Source organism: Panthera tigris, chromosome A3, assembly GCF_018350195.1.
Source record: "Panthera tigris isolate Pti1 chromosome A3, P.tigris_Pti1_mat1.1, whole genome shotgun sequence".
NCBI lineage: Eukaryota > Metazoa > Chordata > Mammalia > Carnivora > Felidae > Panthera > Panthera tigris.
In genome coordinates this window covers 57541538-57564567 of record NC_056662.1, presented here as the reverse complement: position 1 = coordinate 57564567, position 23030 = coordinate 57541538, and the positions used below count along the sequence as shown (strand labels likewise).

At 42.5% G+C, this 23030-nt stretch overlaps 1 protein-coding gene across 1 annotated transcript in view; it reads left to right on the top strand.

Annotated features, from left to right (window-relative positions):
- Positions 1-3061: 3061 nt before the first annotated feature.
- The window catches only part of IL1RL2 (interleukin 1 receptor like 2), a 41854-nt gene continuing 21885 nt past the window's right edge, over positions 3062-23030 (top strand). Inside the window, exons 1-7 of the mRNA XM_042979836.1 lie at positions 3062-3234; positions 3523-3604; positions 3689-3758; positions 4530-4764; positions 7582-7777; positions 15968-16127; positions 19985-20059. Coding sequence (XP_042835770.1) covers positions 3062-3234; positions 3523-3604; positions 3689-3758; positions 4530-4764; positions 7582-7777; positions 15968-16127; positions 19985-20059 — 991 coding nt within the window. The remainder of the gene's footprint in view (positions 3235-3522; positions 3605-3688; positions 3759-4529; positions 4765-7581; positions 7778-15967; positions 16128-19984; positions 20060-23030) is intronic.

Genomic DNA, 23030 nt, shown 5'->3' with positions numbered 1-23030 from the left:
GTCACAGATGCATCTACCCAGTGATGCCTCAATTTCACTCACTAGACAACCTCTCAAAAAAAGCCACACAAGAGAACATTACAGAAATGTCCACCACAGCACTATTTTTAAGAGCAAATATAAATTGGAAACAACCTGTATGTCTAAAGGAGAGGGATACATAAATTGGAGTACAGTCGAATAATGGAATATCATACAGTAGTGACCTTGAATGATCTAGAACTAGAACTACACTCTTCAAAATGTTTGCATTTATGTTGCTTAAGGAACACACACACACACACACACGCACACATACCGGAATGATAAGCACTAAACAGGATAGTGTGTTTGGGGGTGGGGGTGTGGGGGGGAAGGTATACAGAAACTTGGTCATTGTGATTTCTGAGTCTGGGTCTTGCTTCCATGACTTATGATTTGTTTTGAATTCGTTAGCTGTTAACCATTGCATGTTGCACCTCTAAAAGGAGAATTTTTAATGTGAAAATCAGAGAAGATGAATAAAGTGACTGAACTCAGGAAGTTCCCGCACAAAACAGCAATTTTCTCAGGGCCATCCTAAAGCAAGCCTGAGCTGAGCCACAGAGAAGCTCCATAACTACATTGTTTGAATTCCTACCTCCCCTTTTCTCATTAGCAAACAATGCTCTCCGGTTTCTCCAATCTTTCAAGGTAATTAAGGGCCTGCCCTAGATGTTTTGGCTTTCTGTTGTTTTTAATTGCAACGTTTACATCCTCCTTAAAAACATTTCCATCCTCCTGATAGGATCTGCCTTCAGAGCCACGTGGTTCCCCCTCCACCTATCAGGAAACACAGGCCTAGAAACCATCCTCGAAAGTGTAAAGTGGCCGATCCAGAGCCTCACCAGAAAAAGGAAATACCAGAAATGTCCCTTCAAGGCACTGCAGGGGTGGGGGTGGGGGGGCTGGGAAGGCACGTTGGAACTTCTAAGCTTTGTGGCAACTATACTGATTGGATTTGGCACTCGTGACTACTGTCCAGCTATAAAAAAAGTAAGATACGACACAAACTTTTTTATAAGGCAGAAGCCGAACAAGACAATGAGAGTTAGGAAAAAAATGGAAATAACTTTTAACACTGCTTACAACAATGGTTCTGTATGTATGTCACTTGACAGTTTTTGTAGTAACACCTTTGTTTTGTTTTGGGTGGGTGTCTAGACCTTGCTGAATGTACATGTACTGAAGAACCTCATTTAATGCTGATGCTAGGGGAAAGGAATAAAGATCTCCATTTGCAGCTTACCAAAGGGGTCCTCCAAGTGTGAGAGGCCTAAGGGTTGCCAAGGTGTGTGAAATGAAAACCATTTTCATAATAGTATTCAGACCCTATTTATTGAAAGGGCGGGCCTACGCCGGTCGACTCCATCTTGTTCTGTGTCCTTCACCTTGACCAGCCTCCTCCCCTTGAGTAACCTCCCGCTCACCGGTTCAAACTTCCCGATCAAAACACGCCCGGCGACCTGCGTAACAGGACTCCGACCCTTCCCCAGCCAATCGGCCGAGGCCACAGCCATTACCTCACCAACTGCCCCTAGACCCCAATAAAACCTTTGTGCTTTTGAAACTGGATCTCTCTCCCCTATATCTCACCGCTGCGTCGGTGCAGGTAGGGGATGCTGCTGGAGCTAGCTCGAATAAAGGCTCTTTGCTTTTGCATCGGACTCGGCTCCCTGGCGGTCTTTGGGGATCACGAATTTTGGGCATAACATTTATCTTTTTAATTCTCATTCTCTCCAGTCTTTTGCTTGAAAGTGGATTTTTTCAGAGGCTACCTGACATGTTACATCCTAAGAGGTTTGATGCCGAAGCAGCTGTGAGAATCCAGCTGTCTTCTGTTAAGTCAGACATCAAAGAGACTTGGGAACATTAAGCAGGGGTATGTAGTAGTATGTAGAACAGTATGACTTTCCTCAATAAATTTGTTCTGGAAAGTTCAGTTATTTTTCATAAGATGCATGACTTTTATGTTAACACTTATGTTAAAGTCTATTGTTTGTATTTAAAATAAACAAGAAAATAAGCGTTTTAAATGCTCTCCGTCTTAATTTCTGATATAGTAAATATTGACAGCAGTAACCCACATAAACAAGCACTTTAGAATCCTCAATAATGTTTAATAAGAGTATAGCAACTTGCAAACCCCTGGCCCCCAGCTCATCACAGAAAGCTGTGCTGGTAATGAAATTGCCGAACTCCTGTCCTGTTCCTGCAGCTGCTTCTGTCTCACTCTCTCTAAAACCACAAAACCCGCCAGAGATAGCTTGGTCAGGAATCTGCTAAATGGAGATTACATTATGTATATGTGTGTGTGTGTGTATATATATATATATATATATATATATATATGTATTTTTTTTTCTCTTTCTTCTTCTTCTTCTCCTTCTTCTTTTCTGAGTCCCAGTGCCCTGCAGGCCTGTCTCTGGGTGTCTCCTGAAGGCCAGGGCAACCTGTCCTGGTTGATATCATCTTTGGAAATTTCACACAGGAGCCGACTTTGTGCTCAGGTATTTCAGGATCGCCCTGGGAGGTCTGCTTTACAGAAGTTAACAGCCTGACTGGGGCAGGGAAATGCTATTCCTCAGAAGCCATTTGGGACACCTTCTACGTTGGGGTATTCTGTATAGACCAAGCAGGGCATGTAATAACTGCTCAGACGGGTCTGGAAAGGCAAGAGTTCCTTTACGGGGACGATTCGGACTAGATCTAAGCAGACATGACTGCCGGTGAAAGATTTGTCAGCCGCCAGAAAATCAGGTAACAACGCCTTTAAACCCACTTCTTCCTGTGATGGCACTATTCCTTCCTATGCTCCCCTTGGGGAAGGTAGGCCTGCCCTGCCCACGGTGGCAAGGAAGTAGCGCGGTATGGAAATGCCACGCCTGGGTTCAGTGCCTGTCTCCCATTCTCCTCTCTCCACGGGATCCTGCCTGCTCCCGCCGGTCTGGCAGGTGGACACGGGCCGGGGTCTGCGGTTGAGCCAAGCGGGTGCAGCGCCGGCCGTCGGAAAGGTGTGGAGGGAAAGAGGTGTCAGGCTAACATGTGCACGACCGGGAGGGCGGCCCCCGGCCCGCCGGGCGACCTTGGGGGAGCGGGCTCCGTCTCTGGGCGAAGGTGTGCAGTTCCCGCTACCTGCCGGTCCGGCGGCGCTCTGGCTTCCTCTCCCTTTTCCGGCGGCCCTTTGCCAGGTCGGCCTAAGCTGGCTTCTCCCAGGTGAGCTGGTGGTGAGGGCTCCGTTTGGACCGCCAGGCCCAGGCGGACCCTGAGGCTAAGGCGCGCAGGGGAGAGGCTACGCGGGACGCACAGGTGGGGAGCCCAGGTGGGTGGCGTGCCGCTCACCCGGCGCAGGGCGCACACCCGCCTCGCTGCGGGTTAGCAGAGGTCACGCCACCGCGGCCGCAGGAGGGGCCAGGGCGCACCCCGGAGCTGGGAACCTCCCTCCCTACGATGATCACTTCCCGGCACCGCGCCTCCCAGCTCCTCCCGCTGATCCCTCTCCAGCCTGCAGGATTCTGGAGGTGGGGTCGGGAGCGGGGAGTCTTTGGCGGCACTTCGGGTAAATGTGGGCACCCCGCGAAGACAGGTAGGCCTGGGCTAGGACCTCTGAGATTCGTGGTCGCCGTCCCCGCCGAGCCTCATCCGCTCCCACCTTGTGTCTTCCTTGTAGCCCAACGGGGGGATGCTGGCCCTGTTGTTCTGCGGCGTGTCCATCGCGCTTCCACCCTTTGTCAGAGCAGGTACGTTGGGCCGTCCTCGGGTCTAGGCCACCCTCACCCACCTGCCTCCTTGCGGCTCTGTGGGAGCGCCTGCGCGGCCCATCTGGGGGCTCACAAGAGCCCCCAGCCTTTCTGCTACTTCCACCCCAGGGGACCAAGTGAAGTTAACGCTGAGTGGGGAAACAGCAAGTTCCCAGCATCTGACGCTCAGCCCCAAATGTCCCCTTTGGGTTTTGAGGCACCTTTGGGAGGGGGAAGGTGGGTGGGGTGAGGAGGTGTGGATAGGCAAATTTGGAAGTCTTGAGTCCAAAGGCTCAAAACCCAGCAGCAGAACAGAGTTCTCCCTAGACGACACGCAGTGCAGTGCCATGCTATGTGGTTCAGTAGAAGCGAACTTTAACATGAGCAGATTTTTAAACAATCCTCTTTGGGATGAAATACTTGCACCTTTTATTCAAGACGGAGTGAAATAACTGGGTGGCAGAGCACAAAGAAACAGGACAAGGGGGCTCAGAATAGGAACGTGTACTCAGGCAGATAAGGACTCAGGGTCTTAGGAAAGAAGGGACAGAACAAAATCATCCCAGACAGAGAGGATGAGTCAATGTCTTTTATGGACACATTTTTGTCCATAAATCAAATCAGCAGACCATTTGAGGGAACTCCCACGCTGAGAAAACTCTCCAATACAATTTCAAATTGGCTAGAAAATTGAAGAGGCATTTGTTAAAACTGATAATAAATAGCACCAGAGTTCTCTTTCATGATTCCCCCACCCCTTTCTTTCCCTAGATGCATGCAAGGATATTAGAATGTACAAGGAGACACCTTCCGCCGGCCAACCTTTTGCTTTTAATTGTATAAACCTGTCACCAACGTCCGGGAAAGTACATGTAACATGGTATAAATATCCTGGCAAAAGCCCAATATCCACAAACGCACAGTCCAGAATTCACCAGGAGCAAAACTGGATTTTGTTTCTCCCCCTGACACAGGAGGACACTGGGATCTACCAATGTGTCATAAAGTAAGTTGCTCATTTAAAATAGAACTAAGTCCTTCTTTCTCTCTGTCTCTTTTTCACACACACACACACACACACACGTGTGTGTATAATGTTATAACCATATATATATATGTGTATATATATATATATAATTCTTTTAGGAAAATTCTTTATAAACTCTTAATAAACATAGAAAGCTCAGTGAGAAGAATAAAATACAATTTTATAACAGTTTGTTACCAGACGGTTTCCAGTGAACACATTTTACACTTGATATCAGCCAAAATGCTGAGAAGCGATCCAGTGAACACATTTTAAGACAGAACAGGTTTATAAATCAGTTGTTGGAACATGAAATGCGTCTTTTCCCATTGATCTAAGGCCACAGGCCAGACCAGCTTAAAAATCTGTTTCTCCCATTGTTATTGCTGCCTTCTTTCTTAGAATGCCAGAAGTTTTCATGACAGGTGGCACAACCAGATGGGGATAAACCTCCTTTGAGCACCTTTTTGTAATGGCACTACAATAGGAATTTAACAGTGACTGACAGATATGTTTCAGGCCCTGTGCTAAGTAAGCCTCATGTTAGGACGTAATGTAAATGAGTGACCCAGGGCTCATGGCAGGGAGACAGTTGAGCCTGGTGGGGGCTGTGGGGAACCAGAAAGCATATGTCCCACCAAAGGCAGCAATCTTTACAACTCAAGCCCATTTTCTAAGTTTTCAGGGATCCTGGAAATGGTGTGTGTGTGTGTGTGTGTGTGTGTGTGAGTGTGTGTGTGTGTGTGAGTTTTCAATAAGCTTTGTGAGTATGGCTTAAATAAAACACATTTGTGGACAAATTTTGCCCAACGGCCTCAATTTTATTACCTTTCCTTACTGGCTGGCATGCATGTCTTTAACAAATGATTTGATCTCTCTGAGCCTTGATTTTCCTGTCTGTAAAATGGAAGTAACGCCAGCCTGATAGGGTTGAAGGGACAATTAGCTGAGATTATATGTGAAATTGGTACTGGAGAAAGGTGATTGCGTTTGCCCAGTGGTACACAAGTGGGAGTGGCTGTGAGCCCCTGTTTCATGGCTCCTTTCCACAATTTCACTCACTGTATAGATTAAGGTGCTGACAAGGTGTCTTGTGGAGTCTCCTGTCCTGTTTGACTCTGGGTTATGACATAATAGAGCTGGAGATTGTGTGGCACACAAATTCATCTGGATGTCTGGGCTGGATTTAAAATACTTAAATCTGGTTGCTGTGAAACAGGGAAAGATCATCTTTCCTAGAAAGTAGACACAGATGCTGCTGTCATGGAAAAAAATAAGTGTGAATTCTCACAAATCATTAACATACAGATATGAGACATACTTAGTAAACTGTATATTTTTATGCTGAAGTAATTTCAAATTCCTGCAAAATTTGCAAGAATAGTATAAAGAACTCCCACCTATCCTTTATCTAGATTCCTCATTATTTTAACATTTGCCACATTTACCTTATAATTCTCTCTCTCTCTCTCTCTCTCTCTCTCTCTCTCTCTTGCTCTCTCTCCATATATGACTGATCCCTGAACAACATGGGTTTGAATTGCATAGGCCCACTTATACATGGATATTTTTTTGATAAATATAGTACATTACTGTAAATGTATTTTCTCTTCCTTATTATTTCCTTAACATTTTCCCTCTAACTTTATTATTTTTTTCTTTTTTCATTTTAAAGAGAGAAAGAGAGAGCATGAGCAGGGGAGAGGGGCAGAGGGAGAGAGAGAGAGAATCCTAAACAGTCTCCACACTCAACGTGGAGCTCAACAGGGAGTTTGATCTCACGACCTTGGGCTCATGACTTGAGCTGAAATCAAGAGTCAGTCGCTCACCTGACTGAGCCACCCAGGTGCCCCTCTAGCTTACTTTACTGTAAGAACACAATATATAATGCACAGAACATACAAAATATGTGTTAATCCATTGTTTATGTTATCAGTAAGGCTTCCAGTCAACAGTGGCTATTAGTAGTTCAGGTTTGGGGGAGTCAAAAGTTCTATGTGGATTTTCAACAGTGCACGGGGTCCAGTGCCCCTAACCCCCTGGTTGTTCAAGGGTCAGCTGTATATGTATATTACACGCAATATTTTTTTTTCTAAGCCATTTCTTCTAAAACACTTGAGTTGTATGCGTCGTGTTCCTTTAGCCTTGAGTAGTTCCATGTGTGTTTGCTGCCAAGAATATTTTCTTAGTTATCATATTCAGGAACCATCATATAACATTTTTATCTAACTCCCAATTCACACTATAATTTTGTCAATCATCTCGATTTTTCTGACACATTTTGTTCCTTTCCTTTCTGGTAGAGCATCCAATCTGGGATCATGTATTGCATGGGACTGTCACGTATTTTCAGTCTCTTTTCATCTGGAACAGGTCCTCTGTGCTTCACGACATTGACATTTTTAAGGAGTACAATTATTTTGTATACCATCCCTTCATTCGGGTTTACCAGACATTTTTTCCTGAGTAGGATGAGGCTGAGCCTTCTTGGCTGGAATAGCATGTAGTCTGTACCCTCTTCAGACAACACACTCAGCAGCTCATGGTGTCCACTTGCCCCTTGGTGGTGGTAATCGGTTGGATCACGTGGTTAAGGTGTTGTCCAGGGTTTCCACAATATAAATATTTTTTTTTTCCTTTTTGTAAGTAATAATTTGTGAGATGCATCCCACCTCGCTTGAGGCAGAGGGCTTGCACAATATCTTGAAGATGATTTGGCAATCTGGAGATGAGTAGATTCATTTGATTTTGTGACTGTTGGAGTTTACGAGGTTTCAATTTGCCATTTTCTTACAGCTATACAAACACCTGTCACAGAATCCATGTAAACCTAACTGTGTTAAGAAAATATTGGTATTGTTTTTCTGGAAACAGTCAACTGATTTTATCAGATGAATACAAACAAATATTACATGCCGGAAAAGACGACAGTCTTACCTGTCATCTGAACTTCCCACAGAGTTGTGTTTTGGATTCAATAACGTGGTACAAGGTAAAAAAAAATAATTTTCCTATGATATTTTTCTTCTTCTTTAAAACTTACTCGTTTGGGGGGGGCCTGGGTGGCTCAGTTGGTTAAGCATCCAACTTTAGCTCAGGTCATGATCTCACAGTTCATGAGTTCGAGACCCACGACGGGCTCTGTGCTGACAGCTCAGTCTAGAGTCGGCTTCAGATTCTGTGTCTCCCTCTTTCTCTGTCCCTTCCCTGTTCTCACTCTTTCTCTGTCTCAAAAATAAATAAGCATAAAATTTTTTTAAACTTGTTTTTAATTTAAGTTGTATCTTTTAAGGCAGAGTTGGTAAAGAGATTTGAGTACCTAGCTAATTGTTAGCTAATTGATACTGATAATTTTACCCGCTGATTATTGATTTTAAAATTTATGGTTCTTATAACTTTGTAATATTTTATTCCTTGTATTCACCACCTCCCTGCTATTATATTTTTTGAGAACTATCCTTGGTTATTCTTTTATTCTAACAGATTAATAAATTTGTTTGAGTGGGCACTACATGCACATGATTCAATAATCACAAAGTATAAAAAGTCACCCCTGGAAAGTATCCTCTGCTCTCCTGAGCTGTATTTGCCCTGGGCCTATCACACCTTTCCTAGCACATGGCTGCTTTTATTGGTTTCTTCTATCTTTTGCATTATTTTTATATCATGCTATCCAAGCAAATAAAACTATTTCTTTGTCCTTCACTTTTTATGAAAACACGAAATCCTTGACTCACCTTTCTGTACCTTGTGTTTTCACCTTGGAGCATTCTCTTTTCTTGGCTGTCCCAGCAGATATTAATGTCTAAGACATAATCCTAGGCAGGGAGGAGAACAGGCTGGTTATTTAAGATAGGATTAGTTTTCCTGTAATTCTGCTTGTTAGCACCTGTCGGTACAGCCATCTGGGGCGTGATTTTTCTCTGTGGAAACCTTTTTATCACCTGATTCAATTTCATTAATGGAGAGACGCTTATACCAATTTCTCATTTCTTCCTGAAAGAGTTTTGGTAAGATTTCTTTTTTTGTAGGAAATTGCTCATTTCATTTAACATTTCAGATACTCTAGCATGCAACGGTTTACCATCTTTGCTCTTTTGATGTCTGTTTCTGCCAGAAGGTTCTTCTTTTAATCCCTGTTACAATGTATTTCTCTCTCACTGTCTCACTGGATTAGTCTCTCATAAGAGAGGTGTCAGTTTTATTACTTTTTTCCAAGAATCCAGTTTTGGCCTTGTTGATCCTATTACATGTTTTGTGTTCATTTACTTTGTTTCCATTTTCTGCTCTCACAAGGCAATGAATGGCCTTATCCCCGTGTTTTAAGGCGCATTTGCCAGTGTGCAAGTTTTGTAGGCTACATTCTCATTAACCTTATAATTGTTAGATTGTAGGCTATGTATAAAGTATTCAATTTCATTGATGATGCCAAGTTCCTTGACAAAATTTTTTATCGGCTTATACTCACCCCCTGCAATATCCCCGACTCCCTAAAACCTTATCTGGGACTTTGTATTATAAGACTTATATATTTTTTTATCAGCTTAATGGGTGTAAATGTTACTGTATTGTTGTTTTGGTTGCTTTTCCTTAATTATTAGTGTTAGTGAGATTGAACAACTTTTGCATACATTTACTGACCATTTTTGAATGCTCTGAACTGGTGACTCCTACCTTTTGCCCTATTTTTATTTTTTTCATTTTTCTTACCATTTTGTTACTGACTTACAAGAGACTTTATATATTTATATATTCTGGGTACCAATGTTTGGAATGCGTGAACAATTTCCATCGAGGTTCAGTGTTTGTATAGAAAATACATGAAGCTTAAGGGGACAAGCTTGATGGATTATCAGAAAGTGAACATACCCTTTGGTTACCCCTTCCAGTGATCAAGGTCAAGAACTAAAATACCACCAGCACCTCAGAAGGCCCCCTTCTGCCATCTTCCAAAGAAGTGTACTTCCCTAATCCCCTGACTTATAACAGCATAGATTAGTGTTGCCAGCTTATGAATTTCACTGAAATTTAATCATATTGTATGTAGTACATATAGGCACAAACCTGGCTTGCTTGGCGCAATAGTGAACTTGTGAGAATCATCATTTGAAGTTGGGATTGACGCGGTCTTCTTTTAGGGCCATGCTTTTAGCGGTTTAACCAAACTGTGTGGTCATTTCAATCCCAGCTGATGACTTAAGAGTTTGGCAGGACGTCAGGCCCTGACTCTAGCTTTTGTCTCCTACACCTGTATCCATCAAAGCACTGTCTTATCAGTCTACTGGCTGTCACCTTCAGGATAATTTGGGGGGTGGGGCACCCAGGTGACTCAGTCGGTTGAGGTTGAGCATCCGACTTCGGCTCAGGTGATGATCTCACAGTTTGTGAATTCGAGCCTTACGTCGGGCTCCGTGCTGCCAGCTCAGAGCCTGGAGCCTGCTTTGGATTCTGTGGCTCCCTCTCTCTCTGCCCCTCCCCCACTCATGCTCTGTTTCTGTCTCAGAAATAAATAAACATGTAAAAAAAAAGAAGTATTTGGGACAGTTAGTTCTAAACACCCAGTTTTCCTTTAATGAGAAGTTCATCTTTACAGACTTTATAGCTACTGCCTGTGCCTTCTCCACTTACAATACTAATACCTGGCCCTGAGGAAATGTTCAGTAAGTTTCTACTGAATAGGTGGATGGCTTCTGAGTTCTTTCTATCTCCAATATTTTTTGTTTTTCTTATTAACTATTGGGCCAGTGGAAAAAAATTACGTGACAAGTATTCATTTAATATGTGTCGGGACATATAATAAACAGTTTGCATACTCTTTCTCATTATCCCCTTGTTAGCATTGGCTCTGACTACAATTTAAAAACTAACAACAATCCTGTTCCAAGGGAGGCCTGGCTGGCTAAGTCAGTGGAACATGCAACTCTTGATCTCAGGGTCATGAGTTCCAGCCCATGTTGGGCGTGGAGCCTACTTGGAAATAAAAAATTCCCTAACAGTATTCCTGTTCTGCTCAGAGGGTACTGATTGCCAGGCCACCGTCCCCTCAGCCTCAGGTGGCTTGGACTGTGGCATTACCCACTTTCCGAGTCCAACTTTGGCCTTCTCAGGATACGGGGTCACACGTTCTTCTCCGTGGCTTCTTGTAGACTCTTCCTCCAGCATTCTGTCTCCCACCTTGCAGCCTTGCAACAATTACCTCTTGGCACTAGCATTATGCCCCTTTAGAGTCTTATCAGTAGAACTCTTCTCGAAAGTTTTTCCTCTCGGCCTGGGCCTGTTGTGGTCATAGATTTGAAAGCACTTGACATTTGTAGAGAGGTAGGTTTTTAGAATCAACTTTGTCACTACCTCAGTGTTAAGAGGATGGGTTTTTTTTTTTTTAAAGCACTTGCTCGGACTTATATTCTACTTCCTGAATCAGATTATCCATGGGTGAGGTTCAGGCATCTTTATTTTTAAACTATCTGCTCAGCTTGAGCAGATAGGAGGCTAGGAGTCAAGCAATATGAAGAAGAGGGATTGTTCTGAAACTGTTCCCACCAGTGACCTCAGTTATGGCTCTGTTTTTGCTACTCTCCAGTTCAGACCTTGAGTTACTTTTTGGGCCTCAGTGTCTTCTTCTGTCAAATGAGAACATTGGAATCAATTCTCCAAGCACTTAGAGCTTATTATCTGCCTGGGGCCATACCAGGAAATGCTTAGTGTAGGAGGTGAGCATTGCACTGCGTAAAGAATGAATAGCAATGAAGCTGGTGGGGAAGGGGGGTGGGGGGCGAAAATGATGACAATTAGAAAAAACCCTAGCAGGTGCAAAGGGATCAGGTAAGAAAGAGAATGGTGTTTGGGGGCATTAGATAGAGTCTGGGGTCCATGTCAGAGTGGGGTAAGGTGATGCTAGGAAGTAGAAGATCTTGTTTGCTAACCAGCACATAGCCTTTTCCCCACTTAAAGTATGTCAACGGCCAATCACCCTATTAGGAGAATGACATACTCCACTTCTTTACACGTTAGTGAAGTCCTCGTGGAGGCACTGCAGGGAATAAATTGGAAGGGCTTGCGGATGGTGGCGTGTGGATCATTGACGCTATTTCAGAAATTCAGTGATTAAACGAGGACCATTGAGGAGAGTGTATGAGATAGAACTGACAGAATGAGGGGAAAGGAGAGGAGAGTGAGTGGAGGGAACTCATTCCCAGTGGCCCCTCTTTTCTCCATTAATTGGAGGGAGATGTTAGGTGGAAATTTAGAAAGAACAGTGTAGGTGAGTAGGTGAATGAGGGAGTCGAAAGCAAAGAATTTGTAAGGTGAAGACCATGAATCAGTAGTGATGCCAAGACTCATGTTGATGTGATTTTCTCTCATAATGTTCATCAGGTTGTAGGCATGTAGGAGAGAGACAATGGGACCAACCCAGGGTGGGTTTTGCAGGCTGAATATGCTGCAAGGATAAAGGGCAACAGTGTGGAGGAATTGAAAGGGGGTGAGTAAAGTGACGGCCACATGATGGGAAAGGAGATGATACCTGAAGGAAAGTGGTAATTAATACCAAATGGAGGGGTCAAGAAGACTGCTTCCAGCGAAGACAGAAAAATGGGTGTGATGGATAGAAATTTCAGGTAGAAGACTATAATGAACATGGTGGATAGATGTTCACTGTCCATGGTGAGCCTCTTTAAACACTAGAGAGGCTCTAAAGCTAAAAAGAAACAAATGAACAAACAAACAAACAAACAAACAACCAAAGCAACCAAATACACACCCTACAGTTTTCCAGGGTTTCCTGCAGCTAATGTTCTGGATGTGACTAAGCTTCTTCAGCTGGCTTCCCTGAAGGGCTGAAATAAGAAATTGTCTAGATTGTCCTGCTTTTTCTGCTGGACAGCATGGACATGGGGATTTTTCTGCAGCGGTGTTCCAGGGCCCAGACCTCGGCGTTGTGGGAGCTGAGAAGCAGTGCATAGGCCCTCTAATGATGTATTTGTTGGTGTGGCTTTACTAGATGTGGCATGACTTTGCACGCTAGAGTTGTGTCGTGGCAACTCCTGGTGTCTGACTTTCAGGTGGGGTGTTTCAAAGTCTTGACTCCCACCTCACAGTTATGTCAGAGGTAGCAGGGATCCTGTGAGCTCGTTCACCAGCATGGTCTGGTTTAGATCTCACTGCCTGAGTGCTTCTTAAAATTCTGTAAGCGCCTAATACCTGTGTTAAATCCTTTTCCCCCTAAAATAGCTGGGATGCTTTTTGCTTTATGCAACTAAAACCCGTCCAAGAGATAAGGCCTCACAGATTTGTTTTGAAGAGTGAATGAAATCATCTATCTGGCAAGCCCTTAGTTCAGTGTAGGTACATAGCAATTATTTAATAAATAAATATCACATGCTATTATTTGGTTAAAATAAAGGAATGGAAGAGATGGAATAATAAAAAATGATAATCAGAATGGTATATTTGTTTTGAGGAATTTAGAAACATAGCGGTTCTGGATAATGACAAAGCCCAGCTTGTGGCGGGATAATTGAAGACCAAGAGGAATAGAGATGATCCTTGAAATTGAAGGGTTATGGAGGAAAAGGTTCAGGTATTAACATATCCATTCTTGGGGTACCTGGGTGGCTCAGTTGGTTAAGCGTCTGACTTTGGCTCAGGTCACGATCTCGCGGTTCATGGGTTTGAGCCCCGCATTGGGCTCTGTGCTGACAGCTCAGAGCCTGGAGCCTGCTTCAGATTCTGTGTTTCCCTCTCTCTCTGCTCCTCCCCCACTTGCATTCTCTCTCTTTCTCTCTCTCTCTCAAAAATAGACATAAAAAATTAAAAAAATAAAATATGCATTCTCATAGACAATGAAGTATTCACATTGGAAAAGCAGTGATGTCTCCATTTTTTTTTTCAATTCCAAACTACTTCTCAATACAATGATTTCTGCTCCACTATTAGGCTGTGTCTGTACTTCCTGAGATCATTCTCAAAGGCAAATATGATCGTCTCATTCCCTTGCTGGAAAAACTGCAATGTTCGTCCCATTTTCATGGTTTTCTATGATTGGGCTCCTGGGTGCCTGACCAGTTCTATCTCTGTCATTCTCCTGTAGGTTCTGCATCTTAGCCAGACACTCTGGGCCATTCTATTCCTCCAACCACTGTACATGCTGGGCTCAAAGTGTTCTTGGTGCTTGGGAGACAAAATACATTCAAATGTTGCCTGCTCTCACTACTATTTTAAGTTTAGATCTTGTCAGTGAGATGTCACTTACAGATTTTTAAGTAACAGTCAAGGCCTTCTGAGAATTTAAACTCTACAACGATGCCCTAGTGGACTGTGGTAGAAGCAGTCCCAGTTACTGTAAAGGGACAGGAGCTATCAAGATTGCTTCTTAAATTATCAAGATTGGATTTCCATATGATTAAGTATTTGTACATCTTAAAAGAAAGGAAGAGTCGATCAGAAAGGGACTGGTCAATGACGGAAATGTAGAAAGGGATATATGGATCCACGTATTCTGGGCCTCCAGAGATTGCCCCTATCGAAGCCCTATCCAAGGAAGAAAGTTTTCATAGTCCAAGGACTCAATGCTTTTTGTTTGTCCCTACTCCAAAGAAGGTGGCATCACATTATGGGGTCTGATGCCTTCACCCATCTGACCCTTACTAATAATTCCCATTCTGTTTGTTAAGTAACTATCCAATTATAATTGGGTTTCCCATATGGGGAATAAGGTAAAACTTTTAGAAATTCACATGATAAATAAAGAAATGCTCGTTCTGGAGTTATTGAGTTTTAGCTTCCAAGGTGGATCCATTCACACTGTTCCCATGAAGAATGGAGTCTGCTCCTGAGCTAGCTACAGCTGACTCCGTGAGAAGAGAGCTCCAAACGCAGACAATTAAATCTTTATCAGGGTAAACCCTAAAGTTTGTCCTCTATATTACATGGTTGTGAGCTTTCTGAAGACAGGGACTGCATCTTATTCCTGCATGACACAACCTCTCACAGACTAGCAAAGAGCAGGAACTTGAATGCTTTAATGAATAAATGGGCTCAATAATTCAAGAAGTTACTCTGTTGAGTGGCACTTCCCAAAGAAAGGGGCAAAGTTTTGAGGAAATGTTCAGAAGGGGGTCTGTGAGATGGAAGAAGTGGCAGTTAGCATGAGAATGTGAGCTTCTGACAGACAGATGGAGGCTGAGGCCTGCCCTGTGGGTGGTTGCTGAGGATGACAAGCAAGAAAGGCATTCCTGAGACCAACCAAACCTCAAGCTGGTTTGGTGTGAGGTTGTTCTTGTCGATGCAGCGGCAGCGTGGGCGACGTAACAAGTTATGTGACATCTGCCCATAAGCCAAGCCATCATACTTTGACTATTGCTCAGACCACCAAGCAGAATGTTCTTGAAGAGTTATTTTGGACCTCTGTAAAGTCCAACCCCCAGCAGGTTGAGAAGGTGTATTTGGGCCTGGAACACAGTGTAAGCATTCATTAATCACCTGGGCTTGCAGTTTTAGCAAAGGGTCATGGTGCCATGAGATGGTGGTCCACTGGGAGATATGGTCCCCTGTGAGTGGAAGGCATTCCTGCCTGTTCACATCCTCCTACTGTATTCCTCTGCGGACCCTACCCAATCCTCCTCCATCTAGTCTTCCTTCTAGCCCACTTAGGCCTCTCTCTTCTCAACCTCTGTTAGACTTAATATTTACAGCACTCACTGTAGCTTGCAACATATTCTTTGTCAGATCTTCTGTAGATATTTATCCATCTTTCTATCTATCTACAGATATAGATGGATATGGATGGATAGATAGTAGATAGATAGATAGATAGATAATCATCTTCAGTTAGATTATACATTACCCATGGTCTAGGGATCACATGTTTCTTGCATCTCCCCACAGTTCATAGGAGGTGCTAACTAGGAATGTAACTGATGCACCAAAATACTCTTTGAATTAAAACGTGTATGTATAAGGGCCCCCCGGTGGCTCAGTCGGTTGAGCGTCCGAATCTTGGTTTTGCTTCAGGTTGTGATCCCAGGGTCATGGGAATCGAGCCCCACATCAGGTTCTGCACTGAGCGCAGAGCCTGCTTGGGATTCTCTCTGTCCCTCTCCCTTCCTTGTACTCATTCTCTTTCTCAAATTAAATAAGTAAATAACTAAATAAAATATATATGTATATATATTTTTGTATTTAGGACTGTAAAGAGATTAAAGGAGGACGGTTTACTCGTTGGAGAGTTAAGCTCTCAGTGAGCAACGTTTCAGCAGAGGACGGAGGGGACTACGCGTGTCAAGCCCAACTGACACACACGGGGAAGCGGTACACTATTTTAAACAGCATCACTGTGAATATCAGTAAATATGCTCATATCCATTGCCTTGGCTTCCTCTTGGCTCTGCGTGAGATGGCTGGCTTTGGGAAGCAGTGATTCTCAATCTTGATTTTCTTGAGGGTTAGCAGACTCTCAAAGTTGCCATTGTTAGAAGCAGAGGGGAGAAAGAGGGGGTGGTCAAAGGGCAGGAGGAGTTCAGTTTCTCATCTGGGAAAACAGAATACTCAACACGCTTGGTGTGAAAATGAAATGAGAGCACGTATGTAAAGCAGGTACTGGGGTACCTGGCAAAGTATAGGTATTCAGGACGTGGTAGATATTATCGTTACTCTTATTTCCCTCAGCCATCATTACTGTGACTACTTTGCTGGGCCACTCCAGCTTTGGCCTCCCCTGCCCATGCATGCAGAGTTCAAGGTCTCTGGACTTGATGCTCATGGGGCATCAGTTCTCAACCCAAAGCAGCCAGTTGGCTTGAACATATGACCTGGAGACCTGAAAGCAGAATATTTGGGGTTGAAGAAACCCTAAAGATAATTCAGCTTAAGCCGTTAATTTTATAGAGACCCGGGAGGAGTAACTTATGAAACTTACAGAGCTGGTTGGTGACAGAAACAGGTCCAGGACTAAGGCTTTCAGTGGCCAGATGAGCATTCCTTCTTTTCAACACCTTCATCAAGGAGTTCTTGCTATTGCCTTTTGCTCTCTTGTCAGGAGGTAGTTGTTTTCTATGTTTATTCATCTAAATGGGAAGAACTGAAGACTGAATATTTCTTTGATTTGGACCATTATATCTGTCACTAATTTCTATCAGACTTCAAAACGCTGGGTGGTACCTAGCAATTTCTTAATGGTGTGGTTCTCTTAGGCACGTATTTAGCATGGATGGCTTCCTGCTTCCCACCTAGAACCTTTTAATTAAGAAAAATAATTGTATTACATCTGATGATTTTTATGCTTTTGGGTTTTACGTCACCTGTTATCTCTCCAAAGGTAGGCGAAAGTTGTCTTGCTCAATCCCCCACACCTAGCCCAGTGCCTGGCCCAGACTAGGCACAGACCTATTTATTAACAGCATGATTGGCAACTGTCATGCTTTAGTTTTACATGGGTAGCCAAGGGATTCTTTGAAACACAACATTTCAAAGGTGAAATGAAGACTACCTCAAGAGGTCATTGAGCTTAATAGTCTATATTTCGTGCCATTGCAACAAACACTTATTTATGATCTATTATATCTCCCAAATTGTTAGAACCTGATCATTAACAAATTAAAAAAAAACATAAACCCATTGTTTCTTCTGTTGAGAAGCTCTCAACCTGGTGGTAGTGGAGATGGAGATGTAAATGAATCATTTTAACAATTACGTGATAAGGATAGAGTTATAGATAGTGTCTGAGGAACAGTAAAAGAATCGGAAGTAGCCACGAGAGTGGCAAATAAGTGGCCTTGGAAGGCTTCCAAGAGGAAATGTCTTCTCAGCTGAATTTTGAAGGATGAGTTAGATTTATAGATGTAAAGAGTGAGACAGGGCAGAGAGAATGGTCTAAGACAAAACATAAAAGTGTCCACCAGTATAGTTTGTGTTGGATCTAAAACTAATTTTGTTGGAGCATACATAAGCATGCGGTAAGGAGCGGAGATTGCTGAGGCCATGGAGTGAAACAGGGTCAAGGTTAAGGGGCCAGTTACACGCAGGATTTCCCATGGAGCCACTGCAGAGCCTTTGGATGCAGAGGGATGAGGCTGCATTTGTGATGGACAAGACCAGTCTTGAGATGGTTGAGCAAGAGTTGAAGAGGGTCTTGGAGCCTGCAGACCACTTTGGCAGCTGCTGCAATACCCAGAAGAGGGCTGATAATCAGAACTTGAGTGGAATTGGCAGGAGATTCTTCTTCAGGCGGTAATTTAGTGGCTCTTTACTAAGTGCCTAACAAGGCCAGGTCCTGTGCTTAGTAGAGAGAGCATGATAAGGAGGAAAACAGCCATGAGTGCTGCTCTGATGGAACTTTGAAGTCTGAGCAGGGAGGGGAGGCAGAGCTATATCAGATAAGTTGCTAGTGAGATGTGTAATTACCAAGGAGATTCAATGCAATGAGAGAATGGAAAATGTGAGATCAAACAGACAAGGACCTGTTGAGAAGTCTGTGGGTCAGGGAAAGCTTCTTGATAATAGTGACACTGATAGTCAGGAAGCATAAACTGAATGATGGAGTGGGTGAGATTTTTCCAGACTGAGGGAGCAGCCAAAATAAAGGCCTTGTAACAAAACAGACCATGGTATGTCTGAATAATGGGAAGTAGGCAGGTTGGCTGGAGCAATGCTGAGTGAGGGAGGTCACGCTAGGTAATGAGGTTGGAGAAGTAATCAGGGGCCAGGAATTGGTGGGAACATGCAATCCAAAGTAGAGAGTGTGGAGTTTATTCCAAGAACATTGGTAAGCAGCCAGACGGGTGGAGAGCAGGAGAGTTGCATGATGTGACTTAACATTTCTGAAAGCTGAGTGTGCCTGCTGTGCACAGAATGATCCCTACAGAGGTAGGAGTGGCATGTAGGAGGCGGGTACAGAAATGCAGGTGAGATATCAGGTAGGTACAGGCAACATGGTGGCATTGAAGATGGAGAGATGTGGCTGGGTTCAAGGAATTTTAGGAGGTAAAACCCACAGGTGTTAGTGTTGGACTGAATATGGGGTAAGGGATATGGCAAGGTCAAGGGAGTTAGGCCTTTTGGCATATGCAGTGGGCTGGTTGGTGACATTATTCAATGAAATAATAGAACTCTGAAGGAAAACTGGATTTAGGAAAGAGATCATGAGCTTGGTCATGGGTAAGTTGAGTACTTGGAGGTGCCCACGTGGAGATGTCAAGTAGGCCAAGGCCATAGTCTAGAGAAAAGTCTGGAGATGCAACTTTCAAAGTCCTTGGCCTTTAGATGGTAATAGAAGGGTGGATATGAATAAGAGTACCTAGGAAAGAGTAGAGAGTGGAAAATGGGTTAGCTGTGAAGAAGGAGGCACACATGAAGAAATGTTAGGAGGTGAAATTAGTTTGACTTGGAGGTTGGTAATTTGAAGAAGTAAGAGAAGGGCTGTTGCCTAGAATGACTTCTAGATTTTAGCTGTGTGCGATCCAGAGCAAGGTGGTATATTAACTGGCCGGTGATGATTTCTGTCTGGCACACACTGAATTTGGATGCTTTGTATGTAGAATGTGCAAATATTATTGTCATTATAAAGGACATATGTTTTTGCATTTTCCTAGCTTCCCTCTTATAGCTTCTCTGTGTCCCACCCCAAATCTAGAGGAGGCACGTGGGGCTAGGCAGGTGATGGCTAAATGTTGGTGGACAAATTGGGAAGAGAAGAAGTGGAGAAAATTGAAGGGCTGACAAGTCAACACAAGGGAAGACAGTGATACAGTGGAAGTATAATGGAAGAGGATGGGATATAAAGAATGTGGAAAAGCAGGGAGAGAGGATGGAGCAGTGAGACATGAGGATCATTATCTCCCTGTAGGACCCAGGCCAGAGCTTTGCTTAGAGCCACTGCGTACAAACTGCATCTGGATTATTAGGTAATGAGATTTTAGTACACAATCTCATCAGTTTACATTTATACCAAATACAGAATGGCGAAGGGAGCTCTCGTGGTAGCCCAGTGCCTAGGGCTCTTCCTTAGCAATTCAGTTATTTCTGGTTTCAAAATAGGTATTTATGGGGTGGCATTTCATCATGCCATGAGCTTTGTGTTTTCCTTGACTACTATTAACTGAAGATCTGCTTAGTACCGTGTTTTCTTTACACTAGCATTGGATAAGTAGTTGGGAAGGTATCATACATGATTCTAATGCAATTTCACGTGGGTTTGATTTCTTAGCAGAAACACATGGATATGCAGGAAGAATTCCTAAAATCATTTACCCAAAAAACAATTCAATTGAAGTACAACCTGGTGAGTAAAATTATTGAAGCCATTGAAATCATAAGGGGAGATTAATATACATGTTTAATATAAAACCAATTAAATTTCATTGACTGTCCTGAAATTTGACAAGGCACTTGTTAAAAATTCATGTCAAAAATGTTGGAAGAAGTTAGGAAAACAATTGAATAGAAGAAATAAAGAGCGCGAAAAAGAAGAAATAGAGATCTTTTCTAGTAAATATTAAAGTATGTTTAATTATAAAGCTATAATAAATAGATACTGCTATTTGTACGCAAACACGAAGATTAGATAACATAACAGAAAACAATCAGCATGTGTTGGAATACACAGAAATTTAGTAAAGGAGATATGTAGAGAAAGAGATATAGTGTATGTGCAATATTAGTAAAACTTGTTAAATGTGAAGAATATGTAGTTCATTCTTTATCTCATATCAGACACAAAAATACAGTTTTGATGAATTAAAGAACTACATATAAAAATAAGTCCTCAAAAGTACCATTGAAAATAAAGATAGGGGTGCCTGAGTGGCTCAGTCAGTTAACCGTCCAACTTTGGCTCAGGTCACGATCTCGTGGTCCGTGAGTTCGAGCCCTGCGTCAGGCTCTGTGCTGACAGCTCAGAGCCTGGAGCCTGTTTCAGATTCTGTGTCTCCCTCTCTTTCTGACCCTCCCCCGTTCATGCTCTGTCTCTCTCTGTCTCAAAAATAAGTAAACATTAAAAAAAAGAAGAACATAAAGATAAATCAGGGCACCTGGGTGGCTCAGTTGGTTGAGTGTCCAACTCTTGGTTTCAGCTCAGGTTATGGTCCCAGGATCATGAGACTGAGGCCCAAATCAGGCTCCATGCTAAGCATAGAACCTGCTCTGGATTCTCTTTGCCCCTCTCCTGCTCACAAGCACTTACTGTCTCTCAAATAAAATAATAATCATAATAACAAAAGATAAATTTGTGTCCAACCTCAGAAGGATGTATTTTCTACACATAGAACCAGTGGAAGAAATCACAGAAGATTAAAAATTAGACTATCATAAAAAATTTAAATGTATGTATATGTAAAAAATGGTAAAATCAAAATGTGAAAGACAAACTAAGAATGTTTTGAACAGAGATATTAAAAAACAGCTAATATAATTTCTATAGAAAATTCCAAGAAATCAAAGAATATGAATAATCCAAATGGGGCAAATGAATAATTCACAGAAGAATAAAAGACTAAGAAAATATGAAAATATATTCACCTGCGATAAAAAATATACACAAAAGCAATGATATCTATCCATGAAATTGGTAAGGATTAAAACATATATAATACCAAATATTAGCAAGGATACTATGGGGAGTGTTCTGATACATGACCAGCCATGAATATGAGCAATCATTTAAAAATGTTTAGGTTTAAAACTCTCCAAAGGTTTCCCATCTCAGACTAAAATTCAAATAGAAGAAATAAAGAGCGTGAAAAAGTGGGGCCCTCCAGTGGGGCCCTCCACGGTCGACTTCCCCTTGTTAGCACTTCACATGTGCTTGGACCTCATTTATTGCAGCTCTCCATTCAGTCCTTCTGTTTTGACCACACTGGTCTACCTGCTGTTCCTTGAACGGTCAAGCACACTTCTACCTCAGGGACTTTGCACTTGCTGTTTTCTCTACTTGAAACGCTCTTCCACACACATCCCCATGGTCTGTTTCTTCACTTCCATCGGGTCTCCACTGAATGTCATCTCACCTGACCACCGTGTTGAAATAGCACACCTCACTCACCACCATGCTCTAGCCCTTGAGCTTTCTCTATGTTTTCATAAAGTACTTATCACTACCTCACATATTTTGAACTTGTCTTGTTATCTCTAATTCTATTTGAATCTATGCTTCTTAGGAGAAAGCTTTGCATCTGGTTTGTTCCCTCCGATATCACCAGTGCTCAGAACAATTTCTAGAACACAGAAGGTGCTTATGGTGGCTGGGTGGCTCCATCGATTAGGCACCTGACTCCTGATTTCAGCTCAGGTCATCATCTCACAGTTTGTGAGATCGAGCCCTGTGTTGGGGTCTGTGCTGACAGCGTGGAGCCTGCCTGGGATTCTCTCCCTCTCTGCCTCCTCCCTACTTGCTCTCTCTCTGTCTCTTCTTCGAAATAAATAAATAAACATTTTTTAAAAAAGATGATGCTCAAGAAATAGTTGCTAAATAGATAAATAAGTCAATGGACTGGTATAGACTCTGCAGAGGGAAATTCTAGTATGTATTCAGACACTTCACAAATATGTATAACTTTTGACTCAGTAAATTCTAGATGGTAGACCACATACAGCAGACACAGATCCCCAGCGTCCCGGATACACACACACACACACACACACACACGTATGTATATATGTATCTATATGTATGTATATATATATGTGTGTGTGTATATCTTAAAAATTAGACTATCATAAAAAATTTAAGTGTATGTATATGTGAAAAATGGTAAAATCAAAATGTGAATGACAAACTAAGAGAGAATGTTTGGAACAGAGGTATTAAAAAACAGGTAATATAATTTCTATGGAAAATACCAACAAATCAAGGAATGTGAATAATCCAAATGGGGCAAATGAATAATCCAGAGAAGAAAAAAAAAGACTAAGGAAATATGAAAATATACTCATCTGCAATAAAAAACATACACCAAAACAATGATATACATATAAATTGTGCTTACTATGTTCAAGGAAGGAAAAGACATGATTGAAATTTTCAAAAGACAATTGAAAACTTTTAAAAAGAATAGCATATCAGATTTGAAAAAGAACAAACGAAACATCAGGACTGACAAAGACAATACCAAAACAAAAAATTCAATACAGAGTTTAATAGCCTATGAGAGACATTTGAAAAAAGAACTACTGAACTAAAATATAGGTCAGGAGAAAATGTCCAGGATTAAGCACAGAGAGACAAAAGAATAAGAAATATAGAGGTTAGAGGAAGA